This window comes from Bufo bufo, chromosome 2 (genome assembly GCF_905171765.1).
Source record: "Bufo bufo chromosome 2, aBufBuf1.1, whole genome shotgun sequence".
Lineage (NCBI taxonomy): Eukaryota > Metazoa > Chordata > Amphibia > Anura > Bufonidae > Bufo > Bufo bufo.
Genome location: NC_053390.1, coordinates 757,538,738 through 757,558,572, shown reverse-complemented (window position 1 = coordinate 757,558,572; position 19,835 = coordinate 757,538,738). Strand labels below are relative to the sequence as shown.

The window sequence follows — 19,835 nt, the reverse complement described above, 5'->3', positions numbered from 1 at the left end:
GCTAAAAGCTCATGGGCCCTAGTGCAAGAGTTCAGCTTGGGCCCCCCTTCCCTCAGTGCTTGTTGTAAAGGGGCAGGGGAGCACGGAGCCTTCCTGCTGCCTGAGGCAAACATTGAAAGGGCACCCCCTCATGCCAGAGGTGTAAATTGACCAGCATGCACTTCCTATAATGCCAGTGTCTTATGTGGCACAAGGGTCTTTGGGCCCCTCAGGCTCCTGGGCCCGGTAGCGACTGCTACCTCTGCACCCCCTATAGCTACGCCCCTGTATGTGTCGGACCCCCACGATCAGATATTGATGACCTATAATAAGGATAGGTCCTCTCAGTATTGTACTTCTGGGAAACCCCTTTAAGTTTATTGTCTCATTTTTGAACAATTAGTTTTCAAGATGTTAACTACTTATAATTTTATCCAGACTTTTTCTCCCCTTGTCTAGTAAGAGCCTGTGTTACATCCACAACATCATGTGCCTGTTAAGCAACCCTGGAAGTCACCCAAGTCACTGCAGCAGCACAGATTTGTTGTGTACGGTTTACATAACCACTTGTTAATGACTCAGTTCCAAAAATCAAACCCACTGGAATGCAAATTGTAACGGACTAGTACTCACAGAGGACACTGTGACCACTCCCACAGCAGAGGGTTACAAAACCTCAGCACATCCAAGACTCCGCAGACAAGAAGCCTCCTCTCATCTTCACATCTCCAACCCCGGGTAAGTAACAGCTTCAAATGTGAGATGTAGTAGAGGTAACATCAGGTGAGAATAGCAAAACTGATCAAATATCACATACACTCATAAAAAAAGAAGAGATAGTAGCATTAAAGAGCTATCTGCTTCATTGATGATACCAGCTCTCTACCTCTTTATACTCTACATAGAAACATAGAAACATAGAATGTGTCGGCAGATAAGAACCATTTGGCCCATCTAGTCTGCCCAATATACTGAGTACTATGGATAGCCCCTGGCCTTATCTTATATGAAGGATGGCCTTATGCCTATCCCATGCATGCTTAAACTCATTCACTGTATTTGCAGCTACCACTTCTGCAGGAAGGCTATTCCATGCATCCACTACTCTCTCAGTAAAGTAATACTTCCTGATATTACTTTTAAACCTTTGCCCCTCTAATTTAAAACAATGTCCTCTTGTAGCAGTTTTTCTTCTTTTAAATATTCTCTCCTCTTTTACCTTGTTGATTCCCTTTATGTATTTAAAAGTTTCTATCATATCCCCTCTGTCTCGTCTTTCTTCCAAGCTATACATGTTAAGGTCCTTTAATCTTTCCTGGTAAGTTTTATCCTGCAATCCATGTACTAGTTTAGTAGTTCTTCTCTGAACTCTCTCCAAAGTATCAATATCCTTCTGGAGATATGGTCTCCAGTACTGAGCACAATACTCCAAATGAGGTCTCACTAGTGCTCTGTAGAGCGGCATGAGCACCTCCCTCTTTCTACTAGTAATGCCTCTACCTATACACCCAAGCATTCTGCTAGCATTTCCTGCTGCTCTATGACATTGTCTGCCTACCTTTAAGTCTTCTGAAATAATGACCCCTAAATCCCTTTCCTCAGATACTGAGATTAAGACTGTATCACTGATTTTATATTCTGCACTGATCCAGTCCTAAAGACCAGGACAAGGTGTGGGCATGTAACCCTCTGTATAGGTCAATGTATGCGGGGTCCCATAAGGCTGCCGATTCAGATGTCTCATCTGCAGTTCACATCAGTGCTCATTTAAAAAAAACTTTATTTACAATAAACTGGCAACGCAAGACGAGTAATATAGAAGTGGAGTCTGTGTCAATAGGACAACATTTGCTGGTTGTGTTGCTTAAAGGCGGAAGATGGAGACGCAGCCCTTGAGGTGTCATCTCGTTTTATTACTATTACACTGCTGCCACTAGACTTGTACCATTTATTCACCTTTGCTGGTATTTTACGTGTCATTCAGTATTAATAGGAGCAGACATAGTTGTCTGGTTAGAAATGACTGCATTTTCGCACTCCTGAAGCAGCTTTTTTGTAACCGTGTCCCATTCACACGTGTTGATCTGTGACTGTCACAATGAAGGCAAGAGGAGCATATTATCAAGTATATAGCCGTTTATCTGTCTTGGTTGAATGTGCTTTATTATTACTAAAATATCCTCTTGCAAATCTGTGCGACACCTATTGTTCATCCTGATCTTCTAGGTTTATAATTAAAATGCCCAAAACTATAGAAGAAGCATTAAACATTACACAGGCAGGATAGAAGGAAAACTGGGGGTTCTTGGGCTTTCCTTTACTTGGGGCAAATAAAATGTTTGTTGCTTTGGCAAAAGCAAAGATTTGTTCCCTGGCCCCCAACATGTGGAGTAAATCCCCCCCCCAATTACTACCATGAAGGTGAGCTTTTTAGCGGGTGCCATTATGTGTTATCATTGAACCTTTGTTTCCCTTGAGCTTCATAAATGGTTGGATGTTCTACAAATTTACACAAGCATTCACTAACAGATACAGTCAGGTCCATAAATATTGGGACATCAACACAATTCTAATATTTTTGGCTCTATACATGTCATGCCCTGCTCAGGCTATGTGCGGAGGTCTGCCAGATTAGCAGCACGTGTCTAGCCTTTTGTTTTGTTTTGGAGTCAAGCTAGATCCGCCTCCCTTCAGGTGCACTGGGTGGGGTCGTTGGTTTCAGTTTAAATCACACCCACTCCCAGTGTTCCCTGCGGGTTATATCTTCTGTCTGGCTCTGTGTATGCAAGGAAGGAAGGATTGGCTGTTCCTGCTCAGAAAAGATAAGTTGGTTTCTGTTCTTTTGTGGTTTGCTGTCTAGGCTGTTAGAGAGACGCCTGTCCCTCCTGGTTCTGAGGGAGCAGGCTGCCTCTATCCCCCTTTCACCATCTTAGGGAGTTTAGGGTATTTTCAGCCCAGGCACGAGGACACATTATTACCACCTTAAGGGTCTGAATGTGGGCATAGCAGTGTAGGGAGAGCTGATAGGGATTTGTTAGGAGGTGACCTTTATCCCCAGCTTCTCGCCTAGAAACTTGTTTGTTTATTTTTCTATTTATCTGATATCCTGTCCGCCGTGACATTATAACCCGCCAATACTTTGGCTGCCATTGCTCAGCGTTTTTTGAGATGGAGTCAATTGATGCGCTAGTTGATCACATGCAGGGATTATCCCTAGAGGTTGCGGATCTGCGTAATTCGGTCACACGGTGTCAGAATGCTCTGGCATCAGGTGCAAGTCAAATTTATGGGAGCCTAAAGTCGCTCTCCCTGATAGATTTGCAGGGGGTGTGGATGACTTTATCCGCTTTAAAGAGTCATGTAAGTTGTATTTTCGGCTGCGTCCATCTTCGTCTGGTGATGAAAGTCAGAGGGTTGGTATAATCATTTCTCTGCTTAAAGGGGACGCGCAATCCTGGGCCTTTTCTCTGCCGCCCGGCTCTCTGGCCCTCCAGTCGGTGGAAGAATTTTTTTAAAGCCTTGGGATTAATTTAGGATGACCCAGATCGGGTCTCGATGGCGGAATCTAAATTACGTAATTTATTACAAGGTGAAAATACTGCAGAGGCTTACTGCGTTGAGTTTAGGAGATGGGCTACCGAGTCAGAGTGGAATGACCCCGCTTTACGTAGTCAGTTTTGTCAGGGGTTATCTGAGAGATTGAAAGATGCCCTTGCCTTTTATGAGTACCCGGATACTTTGGAGAATGCTATGTCTTTGGCAGTACGGTTGGATAGACACATTAGGGAGAGGTGTTGTAATGACCGGCGTCACGCAAAGAGAGGGAAATGGGAAGGCCCTGTCCAAGGGAGAGGGAAAGATGGTGACCCCTGACTCACCTTGCGGCTGGCACCTGACTGCCCTGACGTCCCTAGACAGGTTCCTCACCCGTACGCCGATCACGTGCCTAAACCCTGGCTTTCCCTAAGATGAGCCCTATGTAGTGAACGGGGCGGTGGGATCACTAGTCCGCACCACTAACACTAAGAGGAAAACACCAAGGAGAGGACAGACAATACAGACAAACATATAATCCCAGGTGGGCGACAACAGCAGACCACCAAGGCCCAACAGGGATCCGGAGGGTAACGTTCTGGAACAACAACCAGGGAACACAGCTACACAGCTCCAGTGGGTCAGTATAGAAGTCCAGGCAGGAAGCTCTATATCTGGCAACCAGAGAAGTGAGAGATGGGAATATAAGGAGGTTGGGATTGCTGGACAAGAAACAGCTGAGGAGGAGAAGCTACGGATCCCTGAGTGAGCCAAAAAGGATTGCAAGGCAAACCCAGAAAGCTACCATTAATAAACAGCACTGTCTTTAGACATAGAGCGCGCAGCCACCCGCTGCGACTTCCTGACCCCGGGTATAACGGAGTCAGGCGTGGCTCTTGACACCCTCGTGAGGGGTGTAAGGCTCCCTCCACGCAAGGGATCCCTTCTGTGAGTGGTTTCGTCTCACCTGCATCCCAGGGTGATATTACATGTAACTCTGGGGTAGAGGAGGAACCCATGCAGCTGGGTCAGGTATTTTTCCGTTCTGTTAGTAGAGACTTTAGGAGGTTGCATAAACTATGTTATTACTGTGGAAAAAGTGGTCATTTTATTTTTTCTTGTCCTTTTGTTAAACCGCATGTTGATGAGAAAGAAAAGAAAACTTTCCTGACTCTTGGAAGTGTGAATAGAGTGGTGGAGCAAGCAGGTATGCAAGCTCCCTGTAGTACTCGTTTTCTCCTTCCAGCTATGGTGGCGCTAGACTCAAGAATTTTTTGTTGTTGAAGTATTCATTGACTGTGGTGCTGGGGTAAACCTTATTGATTTTCTTTTTCTTCAAAATCTGGGTCTAAGTACTTGCACTTTAGAAAGAGAGATTCCATTTTTCACAATTGATTATTCCCCTCTTTCTCAAAGGAGTCTCACTCATATTGCTCATGGTATTATGTTAAGGGTGGGTGATTCACATGTGGAGATTATGTCTTGTTTTGTCATGAAGGACTTGCCCGTTCTTATAGTCTTAGGGTTACCGTGGTTGACAAAACATAACCCAATTATAGATTGGCAAGCAAGACAGATCATTGGTTGGAGTGAATTTTGTTCGGATAATTGTCTTGGCACATCTATCTCTGGAGTGTCTACTACGGCTCTACCTCGGTATCTCTCAGATTTTGCGGATGTCTTTTCGGAGGGGGGGGGGCTCAGGAGTTGCCCCCTCATCGTGACTATGATTGTCCTGTTAATCTCATCCCAGGGGCTAAGTTGCCAAAGTTTCGGCTTTACAATCTTTCTCAACCTGAAAGAGAGGTCATGCGGAAGTATATTGCCGAGAGTTTGGCAAAAGGTCATATTAGGCCATCTAAGTCGCCAGTGGCAGTGGGTTTATTCTTTGTAAAGAAAAAGGATGGATCGCTGAGACCTTGTTTGGATTTCCGGGAATTGAACCGTATTACGGTCCGTGATCAGTATCCCCTTCCTTTGATCTCCGATCTTTTTGATCAGATTGTTGGAGCCAAGGTGTTCTCCAAGTTGGATTTAAGAGGGTCCTACAATCTGATCAGAATCAAGGAAGCGGATGAGTGGAAAACAGCCTTCAACACACACGAGGGTCATTTTGAGAATCTGGTTATGCCTTTTGGGTTAACGAACGCGCCAGCGGTATTTCAGAGATTCGTCAATGACATTTTCCATCATTTTGTGGGGAGGTTCGTGGTAGTTTACTTGTATGACATTTTAATTTACTCTCCTGATCTGAAAACCCATCAGGATCACGACAGGTTTTGACGATCCTTCGGGAGAATAAATTATATGCCAAATTGGAGAAATGTGTGTTTTCTGTGCAGGAGCTTCCGTTTCTGGGATATCTGCTTTCGGACTCTGGTTTTCGTATGGACCCCGAAAAAGTCCGGGCGGTTCTGGAATGGGACCGACCAGAGAATCAGAAAGCTTTGATGCGGTTTTTGGGGTTTACTTATTATTATAGAAAATTTATTTCAAACTATTCTACCATTGTAAGACCTCTTACCGATATGACTAAGAAGGGCGCCGACGTCTCTGTCTGGTCGGATGAGGCATTGCAGGCCTTTTCGACTATTAAGGAATGTTTTGCGTCTGCTCCCATTCTGGTGCAGCCTGATGTGTCTCAGCCATTCGTGGTGGAGGTTGATGCATCAGAGATGGGGGTTGGAGCAGTGCTGTCGCAGGGTTCATCTCCTGGCAAATGGGTTCCGTGTGCTTTTTTATCCAAGAAGCTCTCGGTCGCCGAGAGGAAATATGATGTAGGAGATAGAGAATTGCTGGCCATCAAATTGGCCTTTGAGGAATGGAGGGGGCGTCTCACCCCGTTACAGTTTATACGGATCATAAGAATTTGGCTTACCTGCAATCTGCCAAGCGTCTGAACCCTAGACAGGCCAGATGGTCACTGTTTTTTACCAGGTTCAATCTTGTGGTTACTTTTCGTCCGGGGGTTAAAAACGTCAAGGCAGATGTGTTGTCTCGCAGCTTTCCTGGGGGATGTGATTCAGAGGATCCTGCTCCGATTTTGGCTGATGGGGTTGTTGTCTCCGCTCTGTACCCCGAATTGGAGATGGAGGTGTTGGGAGCCCAGGAGGGGGCTCCTGGTTCTTGTCCCCCAGGGAGGTTGTTTGTTCCTGATGTACTGCGATACAAGGTATTCAAGGAACATCACGATACTGTCCTTGCTGGACATCCTGGTGGTAAGTCCACCTTTGATCTGGTGTCCCGGAGGTTCTGGTGGCCCGGGTTACGTAAGAGCGTTGAGGATTACGTGGCAGCTTGTGAAACCTGTGCACGGTCAAAGGTTGCTCATACTCGACCTGCTGGTTCACTTCTCCCTTTGTCTATTCCGTCTCGTCCTTGGACACACTTGTCTGTGGACTTTATTACGGATCTGCCGAGTTCCTCTGGGAAAACAGTAATTTTGGTGGTTGTTGACCGTTTTAGTAAAATGGCTCACTTTATATCGTTAGCTAGTCGTTTATATTGTGAAATTGCATGGCATTCCTTCGGATGTGGTTTCTGATAGGGGCACACAGTTTGTCTCCAGTTTTTGGAGGGAGTTCTGCTCTCGGCTTGGCATTCAACTTTCGTTCTCTTCGGCTTTTCATCCGCAGTCGAATGGGCAGACAGAGCGTACTAATCAAAACCTGGAGACCTACTTGAGGTGCTTTGTGGCTGAGAATCAGGAGGACTGGTCCTCATTCTTGTCCCTAGCAGAATTTGCTTTGAATAACCGTAGGCAGGAGTCCACGGGTAAGTCGCCATTTTTTGGCGCATACGGTTTTCATCCTCAGTTTGGTACCTTTTCTGGGACTAGTTCCTCTGGGATGCCAGAGGAGGAGAGATTTTCTTCTGCCTTGTCTTCTATCTGGTGGAGGATCCAAGTGAATTTGAAGAAGATGGCTGACAAGAGACATATGACTGGTCCGGACCTGTGTGTGGGTGATCTGGTGTCGTTGTCTACTAAAAATATTAAACTAAGAGTGCCTTGAAAACTGGGTCCAAGATTTATTGAACCGTACAAAATATCTGCGGTGGTCAATCCAGTAGCGTTTCGGCTGGATCTTCCGCAGACTTGGAGGATCCATGTTGTGTTCCACAGGTCTTTACTGAAAAAATATGTGAAACCGGTGGAACCATCGCCATTGCCTCCTCCTCCTGTTCTGGTGGATGGAAATTTAGAGTTCGAGATCTCCAGGGTTCTGGACTCAAGAGTTTTTCGGGGTTCCCTTCAGTACCTGGTACACTGGAGGGGATACGGCCCTGAGGAAAGGATGTGGGTTCCAGCTCTGGATGTTAGTGCCAGCTGACTGGTGAGGGCTTTTCACAGATCCCACCCGGATAAGGTTGGGCCAGGGTGTCTGGAGGTCACCCGTAGAAGGGGGGGTACTGTCATGCCCTGCTCAGGCTATGTGCGGAGGTCTGCCAGATTAGCAGCATGTGTCTAGCCTTTTGTTTTGGAGTCAAGCTAGATCCGCCTCCCTTCAGGTGCACTGGGTGGGGTCGTTGGTTTCAGTTTAAATCACACCCACTCCCAGTGTTCCTTGCGGGTTATAGCTTCTGTCTGGCTCTGTGAAAGGAAGGAAGGATCGGCTGTTCCTGCTCAGAAAAGATAAGTTGGTTTCTGTTCTTTTGTGGTTTGCTGTCTAGGCTGTTAGAGAGACGCCTGTCCCTCCTGGTTCTGAGGGAGCAGGCTGCCTCTATCCCCCTTTCACCATCTTAGGGAGTTTAGGGTATTTTCAGCCCAGGCACGAGGACACATTATTCCCACCTTAAGGGTCTGAATGTGAGCATAGCAGTGTAGGGAGAGCTGGTAGGGATTTGTTAGGAGGTGACCTTTATCCCCAGCTTCTCGTCTAGAAACTTGTTTGTTTAATTTTCTATTTATCTGATATCCTGTCCGCCGTGACAATACACCACCACAATGGATTTGAAATAAAACAAACAAGATGCGCTTTAACTGCAGATTGTCAGCTTTAATTTGAGGGTATTTACATCCAAATCAGGTGAACGGTGTAGGAATTACAACAGTTTGCATATGTGTCTCCCACTTGTTAAGGGACCAAAAGTAAGGGGACAGAATAATAATCATAAATCAAACTTTCACTTTTTAATACTTGTTTGCAAATCCTTTGCAGTCAATTACAGCCTGAAGTCTGGAACACATAGACATCACCAGACGCTGGGTTTCATCCCTGGTGATGCTCTGCTAGGTCTCTACTGCAATTGTCTTCAGTTCCTGCTTGTTCTTGTGGCATTTTCCCTTAAGATTTGTCTTCAGCAAGTGAAATGAATGCTCAATCGGATTCATGTCAGGTGATTGACTAGGCCATTGCATAACATTCCACTTCTTTCCCTTAAAAAACTCTTTGGTTGCTTTTGCAGTATGCTTTGGGTCATTGTCTATCTGCACTGTGAAGCGCCGTCCAATGAGTTCTGAAGCATTTGGCTGAATATGAGCAGATAACATTGTCATCAATGAATTCAAGAGAACCAGTTCCATTGGCAGCCTTACATGCCCACACCATGACACTACCACCACCATGCTTCACTGATGAGGTGGTATGCTTAGGATCATGAGCAGTTCCTTTCCTTCTCCATACTCTTCTCTTTTCATCACTCTGGTACAAGTTGATCTTAGTCTCATCTGTCCATAGGATGTTGTTCCAGAACTGTGAAGGCTTTTTTAGATGTCGTTTGGCAAACTCTAATCTGGCCTTCCTGTTTTTGAGACTCACCAATGGTTTACATTTGTGGTGAACCCTCTGTATTCACTCTGGTGAAGTCTTCTCTTGATTGTTGACTTTGACACACATACACCTACCTCCTGAAGAGTGTTCTTGATCTGGTCAACTGTTGTGAAGGGTGTTTTCTTCACCAGGGAAAGAATTCTTTGATCATCCACCACAGTTGTTTTCCGTGGTCTTCCGGGTCTTTTGTTGTTGCTGAGCTCACCGGTGCATTCTTTCTTTTTAAGAATGTTCCAAACAGTTGTTCTGGCCACGCCTAATGTTTTTTCTATCTCTCTGATGGGTTTGTTGTGTTTTTTCAGCCTAATGATGGCTTGCTTCACTGATAGTGACAGCTCTTTGGATCTTATCTTGAGAGTTGACAGCAACAGATTCCAAATGCAAATAGCACACTTGAATTGAACTCTGGACCATTTATCTGCTCATTGTAATTGGGCTAATGAGGGAACAACACACACCTGGCCATGGAACAGCTGAGAAGCCAATTGTCCCATTACTTTTGGTCCCTTAACAAGTGGGAGGCACATATGCAAACTGTTGTAATTCCTACACCGTTCACCTGATTTGGATGTAAACACCCTCAAATTAAAGCTGACAGTCTTTAATTAAAGCACATCTTGTTCGTTTCATTTCAAATCCGTTGTGGTGGTGTATAGAGCCAAAAATGTTATAATTGTGTTGATGTCCCAATATTTATGGACCTGACTGTATATACATTCTATACCTCCTGAATCACACGTTAGTAACATAAGTAACATAGTACATAAGGCCGAAAAAAGACATTTGTCCATCCAGTTCGGCCTGTTATCCTGCAAGTTGATCCAGAGGAATGCAAAAAAAAAACCCTGTGAGGTAGAAGCCAATTTTCCTCACTTTAGGGGAATAAAAAATTCCTTCCCGACTCCAATCAGGCAATCAGAATAACTCCCTGGATCAACGACCCCTCTTTAGTAGCTATAGCCTGTAATATTATTACGCTCCAGAAACACATCCAGGCCCCTCTTGAATTCCTTTATTGTACTCACCATCACCACCTCCTCAGGCAGAGAGTTCCATAGTCTCACTGCTCTTACCGTAAAGAATCCTTTTCTATGTTTGTGTACAAACCTTCTTTCCTCCAAACGCAGAGGATGTCCCCTCGTCACAGTCACAGTCCTGGGGATAAATAGATGATGGGATAGATCTCTGTACTGCCCCCTGATATATTTATACATAGTAATTAGATCTCCCCTCAGTCGTCTTTTTTCTAACGTGAATAACCCTAATTTTGATAATCTTTCAGGGTACTGTAGTTCCCCCATTCCAGTTATTACTTTAGTTGCCCTCCTCTGGACCCTCTCCAGCTCTGCTATGTCTGCCTTGTTCACTGGAGCCCAGAACTGTACACAACATGGGTACAGATTTAGTATTGCATGTCCACTCTAGTAGGATACATCCCATCTGGACATAGACATAAGGTTTTTGGTGCTGACAAATATGGGTGTCTATGGTGAACAGCCAGTTGCCCCAAGAGCAGACTGGGAACTCGAAGTGGCCCTGGTAAAAAAAATCCCAAAGTGGCCCATAATGTAGGAAGGTCCAAATTGACAGAATATGGGGCAACAGAAGTAGGCAGGGTCAACAATACCATAGTGCAGCACAAAATACTTTTCCAGCAGAACTAAATGTCCCAGTGAAGCACAAAATACTGCCACCCTTGCCACAGTATTCAACTGTAACACAGTACTGAGGATGGTGGTACAGTTGAGTTCAAGAGGGCACCTGTAGGCATTGGCCAGATACTTAAGTACCAGATCATATACCCAGCCTTCAGATGTAAGGAGGCCTTCGGCTCCCCCTGGGCATTGGTCCACCGGGAAATTTCATTGTAGGGTCATACGATGAAGGATTTGCTGCCAGTGCCGTGCCCTGCCCTCATATGGCCGGCGGGACACAGCTGTGCTCATTGTTATTATTGCCAAGGTTTTGTCAGTGGCCCCCTCTCTCACTATATTTCATTTTGCCCTATATATTTCATTTTTTGCCCCTCTCCGTGTATATTTCATTCATTTGGCCCCTCATTATTTACTGCTGCCCCATGCACTCATATGACTGGTGCGGGCCCCCCTTTCTGAATTCAGACATTAGTGCCGCAACACTGAATCGGGGGAAAGGGTGGCTCGCAGGGGGGGCCCAATTCAAATTTTGCCCTGGGGCCCATAGAACTCTAGTTACGCCACTGGACGGAAGACAATGAGAAAATCCATCCAGACTGCTAACTAAACAATGGGTTTTCTCACCTATGCTCTCAGCATTAAATGGCAGATTAGGCTTTACGCAGCCAACAGGTCATGCATCTTTCAAGCTTCTGATTCTGAATGAGGCTCTTAGGCCTATATTTATTAACCCAGTAATGATCCCAGTAGTTAGAACTGTGTTTGCCTCAGGCTAGGGGAAAGTGTTGTACTGAAGTGGGGAGAGAATGGAAGGTCCCACTACCAACTTACCCACAATTCCATAAAAAAATTCAACCCAATAAAACACTTTAAAGAAAAGTGTCTCAGCAAACTGCAGCTTTCCTGAATTCTTTTGTCCTATCTATCTCAGCATTCTGGGTGAGATATACACCCCCCGAAATGACCATTGTATGTTGAAAATATTGTATCTTGAGGGATCACTGAAGTTAAAGGGGTTATCCAATCCTATAAAAATGTCCCCCATATGCCCATGCCCCTTACAATGAATATACTTACCTGGTTCCCCGCTCCCTGCACCGCTCCTGGTCCCCACACCACCGCTGCAGCTCCTCCTCGGTGTCGCAGGGGAGCAGCCAATGGCTGGCGGGGACGGGAACAAGCCACCCTAGCATCCCATGGAACCCATAGCTAATAGGGAAAATATTTTACAGGACAAGTTGTGTTTTCTAGTGCCATAATTTAATACGCCATACAATGTAGTGAGAAGATAGAAAAAATGTACAATTAATTTTTTTCTAGGCTTATCAATTTTCAATGGCATAGTATTGCTGAACTGATAAAGTAAAACAGCAAAATAAATAAAAATATTTTTTATGAATAATGAATAAAAAAAAAAGGGATGTGTCACTTTAAAGGATAACTGTCACACTTAGACCCTAATTTCAATTTTCATATATGTAGCTACTAATAACATGATATTCCAGAATCAGTTACTATTAGACTGACTTACCCCATATTTAATAAGATTCAGCCATTAGCAACCAGTCTGCATAAAACTGCAATTTCACTATTCAGTTAAGATGGCCGCCACTGCCCTCACCCTGAGGCTAATCCCGCCTGCCCTCACTAGCCAGTAACAATAGCCCCCCAAAAGTGCCAGTAACCAGAGCCCTCCCCCCTAAAGGGTTAATCTCCTGCAGCACAAAGGGGTCCTCTTACCACATGTTGCTTTCATTTATACACTGAGCAGATGGCAGATCTCCCTTCCCTTGTCTGCGCTGCTTCAACTCTGCATTCTCCAGCTCTGCTGAGTGAGGGAGCGTCTGCCAAGCGCAGGGACAGGGAGAAGTGCACACAGCCCAGGCACTGTTATCAGCTGCTGGGGAGGACCTGGCTTTAATCATTTACTTACAGTCCCTGGCTGTCAGTAATCTGACCTTGCACGCTGCCTGCTTCTGCGTCCTCCATCCTTCAACAGATAGACGGACCATGCCTAGCAACCCTATTTTAAGCACAGGTAAAAGTAGGCAGTACAAAACTGTGGAATTAAGGGGTAATTGAAAACACAGTGAAAAGTTGAAATAGGGCCACCAAGGAGATATTAATCACCACAATCCAATACTCCAAAAAAAATAATAATACGACAGTTATATTTTAAGATTGCCACCTGTGTGTTTAGTTTTTATCTCCTAAGGAAGCAATAAGTTATAATAAGAAATGTGGAGCTCATTTTATACATGTTATTGATGTTAAAGAGGACCTTTCACCTGTATAAACTATGTGAACTGAGTATGCTGCCATATAGAGCGGCGCCCGGGGATCTCACTGCACTTACTATTATCCCCGGGCTCCGCTCCGTTCTCCCGTTATAGAGAAAAAAATCTCCCAGGCTGTGAGCTGTGCGCTGCGATTGGCCAGCACTGCAGCCTAGGAGAAGGAGACGCCCACAGGACAAGGGAAGACCCGCCTACTATAACTTAAGAAGCAAAGGTACCGGAGCCTATAACGGGAGAACGGAGCGGCGCCCAGGGATAATAGTAAGTGCAGTGAGATCCCCGGGCGCCGCTCTATATGGCAGCATACTCAGTTCACATAGTTTATACAGGTGAAAGGTCCTCTTTAAACAAGTAAAACAGAAATAAAATCATTAATAAAATAATTGAGAAGTTGGGAATTTCTTCCGGAGATCTTTGAACTAAACAAATGAGGCTTCCAGAAGACCCCTTCTTTTGATGTTCCTATTCTGGATTTTTGAAGTGCAATGGCTGTACTTGTACTTCCTGCCTTCTAGTAAAATACTACACTTTTAGACCTCATGCGCACAACCGTATCTGTTTTGTGGTCCGCAAACAGCGGAAGCGGTCTATGTACAGTCAGCATGTTGCGGACAATATAGCACATCATCTTGAAGAGGCTGTCCACGTAGGACAATCTAGAAGCCGGAACTTGGCACGTGTCTTATTAGCCAGGGCTGAGAATACTGTAAAATATGGCTTCCGCTCTGCATGACCAACCATGCATTACACATACAATGATTTCTCTGGCCGTCATGTAACGCTGCACTCGTTCTGAACGTTATGTCAACTTGACCTTGCGTAGCCTGTACTAGACTGATACATAGAAACCGCTGGTAGTGTAAGAAAGTCCTGCAGTGTGGTCAGGCCTTAGGGAAAGCTGGTGCTGTCTCCATGTGTAACCCCGGTTATTACTTCATTATTGAACATCTCGCTGCTGAATCTTCCATCTTACGCTCCACTGGGCCAGAAACTCTGATTCTATTCCCCATCAACATTTCTGCTCCCTTTGATAATTTAACTACAGGTTATTGATATCCCCGTAGTTGATGGAAAAAGTAAAGTTTTCCAACATATCTAAGCATTTTCCTTCATTACTTTCATAGAAAACCCTTGGATATCTTTTACTTATAATTCTTTATAGCGGGACGGGCAGTAGTAGGTTTCCTTTGAATGATGACATCTAACTTCTCCTGACATGTCTGTTTTAGTAACTACTTGCATCCCCCATGTAATACCAATTCTAAATGAATGAATTGCTAGTAGTTTGCAGTGAAGGTTCAGATGGGTGTTACCAGTTTGGGGTGTGTCTTTACACAGTCTGACAGTATCCATTAAGTACTGCCAGTGTCAGACTGTGCAGGAACCCACCCCAACTGGTAACACCCATATGGACCTTTGGATGTTACCAATTCATTCACAACTTCTAGCAGGAATATTACAGGATTGGCACAACATAGAGTGATAAGTATAGATGTTCCAGAAGTGTTATTACATGGGGAATGCAAGTAGTCACTAAAACAGATATGTCAGAAGAGACTGGTCCACTTTAAACCAGGAGTGCACAACTTGTGGCTTGCAATGTCACTCTGAATGGTTCCACCCATTGGGACATGCTTATTTAGTGCATTGAATGGAGTGTTGTTACTAGAGATGAGGGAATTTCATATTTTGAAAATTAGCTCACGTTTCATTTGGTGGTAAAAGCAGAATTGCATTATGGATTCTGTTACCACGGACCATAACGCAATTCTATGACGGAATGCATAACGGAATCCCTTTAGCGGCATTCCGTTAATCATTCCGTCATAATAGAAGTCTATGGGCTGCAAAACGGATCCGTCCCGTTTCCGCTATGCAGGGGAGTCCTTTCCTGCATAATGGAAACGGGACGGATCCGTTATGCAGGCCATAGACTTCTATTATGACGGAATTAATAACGGAATGCCTCTAAAGAGATTCAGTTATGCATTCCGTTATAGAATTGCGTTATGGTCCGTGGTAACGGAATCCATAATGCAATTCTGCTTTTACCACCAAACGAGGCGTGAGCAAATTTCATAACATGAACTTCGCTCATCTCTAGTTGTTACCAAAGGTCCTTTTACACGGGCTGAAAGGAACGTTCTCCCAATCATTAGCTTGTGTTTAACACCTGCCGTTCAGCTGTCACGTGAAAAACATTATCTCCCGTGTAAACGGAATGTGCTACTGACAGTAACATAAACCGTGACTTTCTGATACCACTCTCTTTGGTGCTGTCTAAGTTCCTGTGTTATACACCACCCCCTCAGTCAGGTTATACCCTAAATGTCTAACAGATTCAGCACTCCAGAGAGTAGACAAGGTAGAAACATATCTGTGGAGATTATACACTGCACTAACATATATGCCAGGGCTGGCCAACCTGCGGCTCTCCAGCAAAACTACAACTCCCAGCATGCCCAGACAGCCTACAACTATCAGCCTACAGCATGGCATGGTGAAAATTGTAGTTTTACAACAGCTGGAGAGCCGCAGGTTGGTCAGCCCTAATATGTAAACGCAGTGTCGGACTGGGGTGCCTAGGGCCCACCAGTAAAATGTATTTTGGGGGCTCACCATACGTACCTGCTCACACAGCAGCAAGATAATACCAGATGATTGAATATGGGGGTCCCTGCAGCAACTTTGAGAAGGTAGATCCTGGGGAGAAGAGGACACTGGTAGCTTTCCTCTATATCTAGAAGTCATCTCAGTTATCTGATCATGTCTATAATAATAAACTGTGCAGGTGGTGGGAGACCAGGGGCCCACCGGGGAATTCACCTGTACCCCTGTGGGCCAGTCCGAGCCTGTGCAAAGTACAATTTTTTCGCCCTATAAGACACTTATTTACCCCAATAGTGGAGGGACAATGTCAGTGCTTCTTATGGGGTGAATACGAATGACCACTTCCATTATGGAAGCGCTCATTAGTACAACAGGACAGGGGAGCAGTGAATGCAGCTCTCCCTGTGAGGGCTCTGTCACCTGCGCACAGTGTGCGGACGTAGGTGCACTCTCTGACCTCACGCTGTGCAACATCAGGTCACAACGCAGCAGGAAGACGATCTCCTGGGTGGCAGCATCGTTCGGTGAGTTGATTTTTCCTTGTCTGATCTGAGGTCTGAGACACACTGGGAGTCTGATTGGCAGTCTCATCAACAATGGGGGTCTGATCTAAGGTCTGGGAAACAATGGAAGTCTGGCAGTCTCATCAACACTGGGGGTCTGATCTGAGGACTGATTATCATTGGGAGTCTGATCTGAGGAGCAGCTCCATGGAGAGCCCTGGTACGTCACCCGATCTCCAAAAAATGCCTTTGCCCTTTAAGTCATGTCAGAAAAATAGCACCCAGCATTATTTTTACTGGTAAAATGATGGACCCCATTATAAATCAAGGGAATCAGATGGACTCTGTTGATGTCCATCATATGCTGGACCTGTCATAGCTTTAATTCCATTTTAGTGCTCATATGACGCCTCAGAAGAATGGAATTGCTAACACAGTTGTGAATTCAGCCTAAGGGCTCATGCACATGAACGTATTTTTTGTCCATGTCCGTTTTTTGTCAGCTCCAACCCCCTCCAAACTAGAGCGTAAGTGCTGCCGAGTCCGGTTATGTAATTTTTATTTTCATACTCACTTTTATTCTGAAGTAAAATGCATTCAGAGGACTTTAATGCTGAAGCACATAATGGAGAGGCCTCAAAGTGGAGTCCTGGTTTGGGGGAGCACAGCATCGGAACGCAAGCGAGTATGAAGATAAAAATTACCCAACCGGTCTCACATACACTATACACGGCTTAGGCTACTTTCACACCTCCGGTTCTACCTCCGGCAGGCTGTTTTGGCAGAGAACAACCTGACGGAATTCTCCAGATCTGGCGCTGCCGGTTGAGGATGGAATGTCCGCCAGCCCCGTTAGCTATAGGGTCGTGCGGAGATCCGTAATCAGAGAAGCGGAGACCCGGCTGGACATAAACTGCTGCATGCCGTGTGTCCGGAGGTATGAAAGTAGCCTTACTGTCGTTTTTTTTTTGGAGCTTGACAGACTCCCTTTAAGGTACGGACTCCGTAACATGCTACTTTTCTCAAAAATTCAGGAATAAACAATAGAAATGTACAGAAGATGCAGAATTCTCCATTTATACATAGTAAATTCCACAAGGTCAGTGTACTGCTCTATGCGGGGGATATGCCCCAAAACATAACATCTTTTAGGCCTAGTTCAGACTTTAGTGATTTCCATCAGTGATTTGTAAACCAAAACCTCCATAAATAAGGTAGAATGGAAAGATCTACACTGTCCTTTTAACCTGCACCTGTTTTTGGCTGAAAATCACTGATACAAATCACTGACCAAACACAAAAGAGGGCTTCTACTGACAGTATAAACTAGAATATCTGTAGATCAGTCACTTGTCTGGTCGTGTAAAATGCTGAATTACTAAGGAGGTTTGTGTTTTTGACAAGTGCTGGATTATTGGATGATTGATTAATTGAACATATAGCACTATACACACAGACTGAATACAAATGTAGAGGATAGACAGATATGAGATAGATATAGAGATGGACTGACATACAGATACGAGATAGATAAATAAATAGATATTAGATAAGATATGAAATAAATAGATGGATAGATGAGATCGATAGATAATAGAGAGATAGTAAATAATTTTATATATATATATATATATAATATATTATATAGATACGGTTGATTAATATAGAGATGGACAGACAGACAGATATGATAGATAGAATAGATGGATAGATCTTTGGCACACATTATATAATTTGCTATCCTTTTTGTGATAGACATTCCTTTTCTTACTGTGATCTACAGAAACACATTTCACCAAATAACTTACCAGAGATTTCCTCTTTCTTACAGACATCAGTAAACCATGCGTTGTGCTCTTTACCTGAGTGTTATATTCTTCATCTCAATTTGCTTTGGGATCAAAGCAGACGTGGAAGAACCCTGCCAACCTGAAAATTTAACGGATCTATCCAAAAAAGTGAATGAGTTATGGGTCACTCTTCTGAATGGAATTCCACTTTGGAGCAATTCTGATGGAACCATCCATGCCATATGTAACTTACAACCAAATCCAAAACTGGATGCAGCCGAGCTCCAAATCACAGGCAAGGCGTTGTTTAAGCAAATCTATCCAAATGGCAAGTTAGAAGCAGTCTTTACTCTGCATGGATTTCCTGAGGATGTCAATCAAACCATGAGAGCCATTCATATCCATAGCTATGGTGACCTTAGCAATGGCTGTGACTCTACTGGTGGGCATTTCAATCCCCATTCTGTAAATCACCCCGGCCACCCTGGAGATTTTGGTAATTTTCGTGTCCGAAATGGGAAGATCCAACAACACCTTACAAATCTTGAACCTACGCTCTTTGGACCGTTTTCTGCAATCGGAAGATCAATTGTTGTCCACAAGTTGGCAGATGACCTTGGTAAAGGCAATAACCAGGCCAGCCTGGAAAATGGAAATGCCGGCACACGTCTTGCTTGCTGTGTTATCGGTTCCACCACAAGCAGCATTTGGGATAATTACATTCAAGAGAACGCAAGCCAAAAGAGTCCAAGAGTCTCAAGACGTGTTAGCAAAGTACGAAAAGCCAAAATCTGAACCAATTCTTAAAAATGACCTGTCACCCCTCCTGACATGTCTGTTTTATTAACTATTTGCATTCCCCATCTTTATAATACTTCTGGAGCATCTATTATTATGACTCTATGATGTGCCGTTCTTTTATTATTCCTGCTAGATGTTATGAATGAATAGCAGTCAGCAATGAAGGCCCAGATGGGTGTTACCAATTGGGGTGTGTCCCTGCACAGTCTGATACCAGCAGCACTACTTGGAAAAAGTCAGACACGCTTACTACTGGTAACACTCAGCAGAACCTTTACTGCAGACTGCTGGCAATTTATTTGTAAACTTCTAGCAGAAATAATAAAGGAATGGCAGAGCTGAGACTCATAAGCATAGATGATCCAGAATTGTTATTACACGGAGAACCTATGTAGTTACTAAAACAGACATGTCAGGAGAGGTGACAAGACCTCTTTAAAGAGAACCTGTCACCACAAAATACAATGCAATCTGCAGGCAACATATTATAGAGCAGGAGGAGCAGAGCAGATTTATATAGTTTTCTGGGGAAAGATTCAGTATAACCTGTAATTTTATACATTTCAGTCTCTGCTCTTTCTAAACTCAGTTGTACACCGGGGCCGTCTTATCAGTGACTGACAGCTATCTATGTATACACACAGAATGCTATCAATCACTGATAACACCACCCCTGTGTACAGCTATCAGTGACTGACAACTATCCCTGTATACATACTTACACAGAGAATGATATCAATCACTAATAACACCTCCCTGTGTACAGCTATCAGTGACTGACAGCTATCTCTGTATACACACTTACGCAGAGAATACTATCAATCACTGATAACATCTCCCCATGTACAACTATCAGTGACTGATAGCCATCTCTGTATACACACACACAGAGAAT

General features: G+C 44.3%; 1 protein-coding gene across 1 annotated transcript; it reads left to right on the top strand.

Annotated features, from left to right (window-relative positions):
• The first annotated feature begins 562 nt into the window (after positions 1-562).
• Positions 563-19,155, top strand: LOC120990301 (extracellular superoxide dismutase [Cu-Zn]-like). The gene is made up of 2 exons (XM_040419023.1): positions 563-717; positions 18,181-19,155. Exon 2 carries the CDS (start codon positions 18,194-18,196, stop codon positions 18,932-18,934), a length of 741 nt encoding a protein of 246 aa, XP_040274957.1. The 5' UTR covers positions 563-717; positions 18,181-18,193; the 3' UTR covers positions 18,935-19,155.
• The last annotated feature ends 680 nt before the right edge of the window (positions 19,156-19,835 follow it).

Coding starts and splice junctions, on each gene's coding strand:
- LOC120990301 (XM_040419023.1), top strand. CDS start 18,194: ATGCGTTGTGCTCTTTACCTGAGTGTTATATTCTTCATCTCAATTTGC.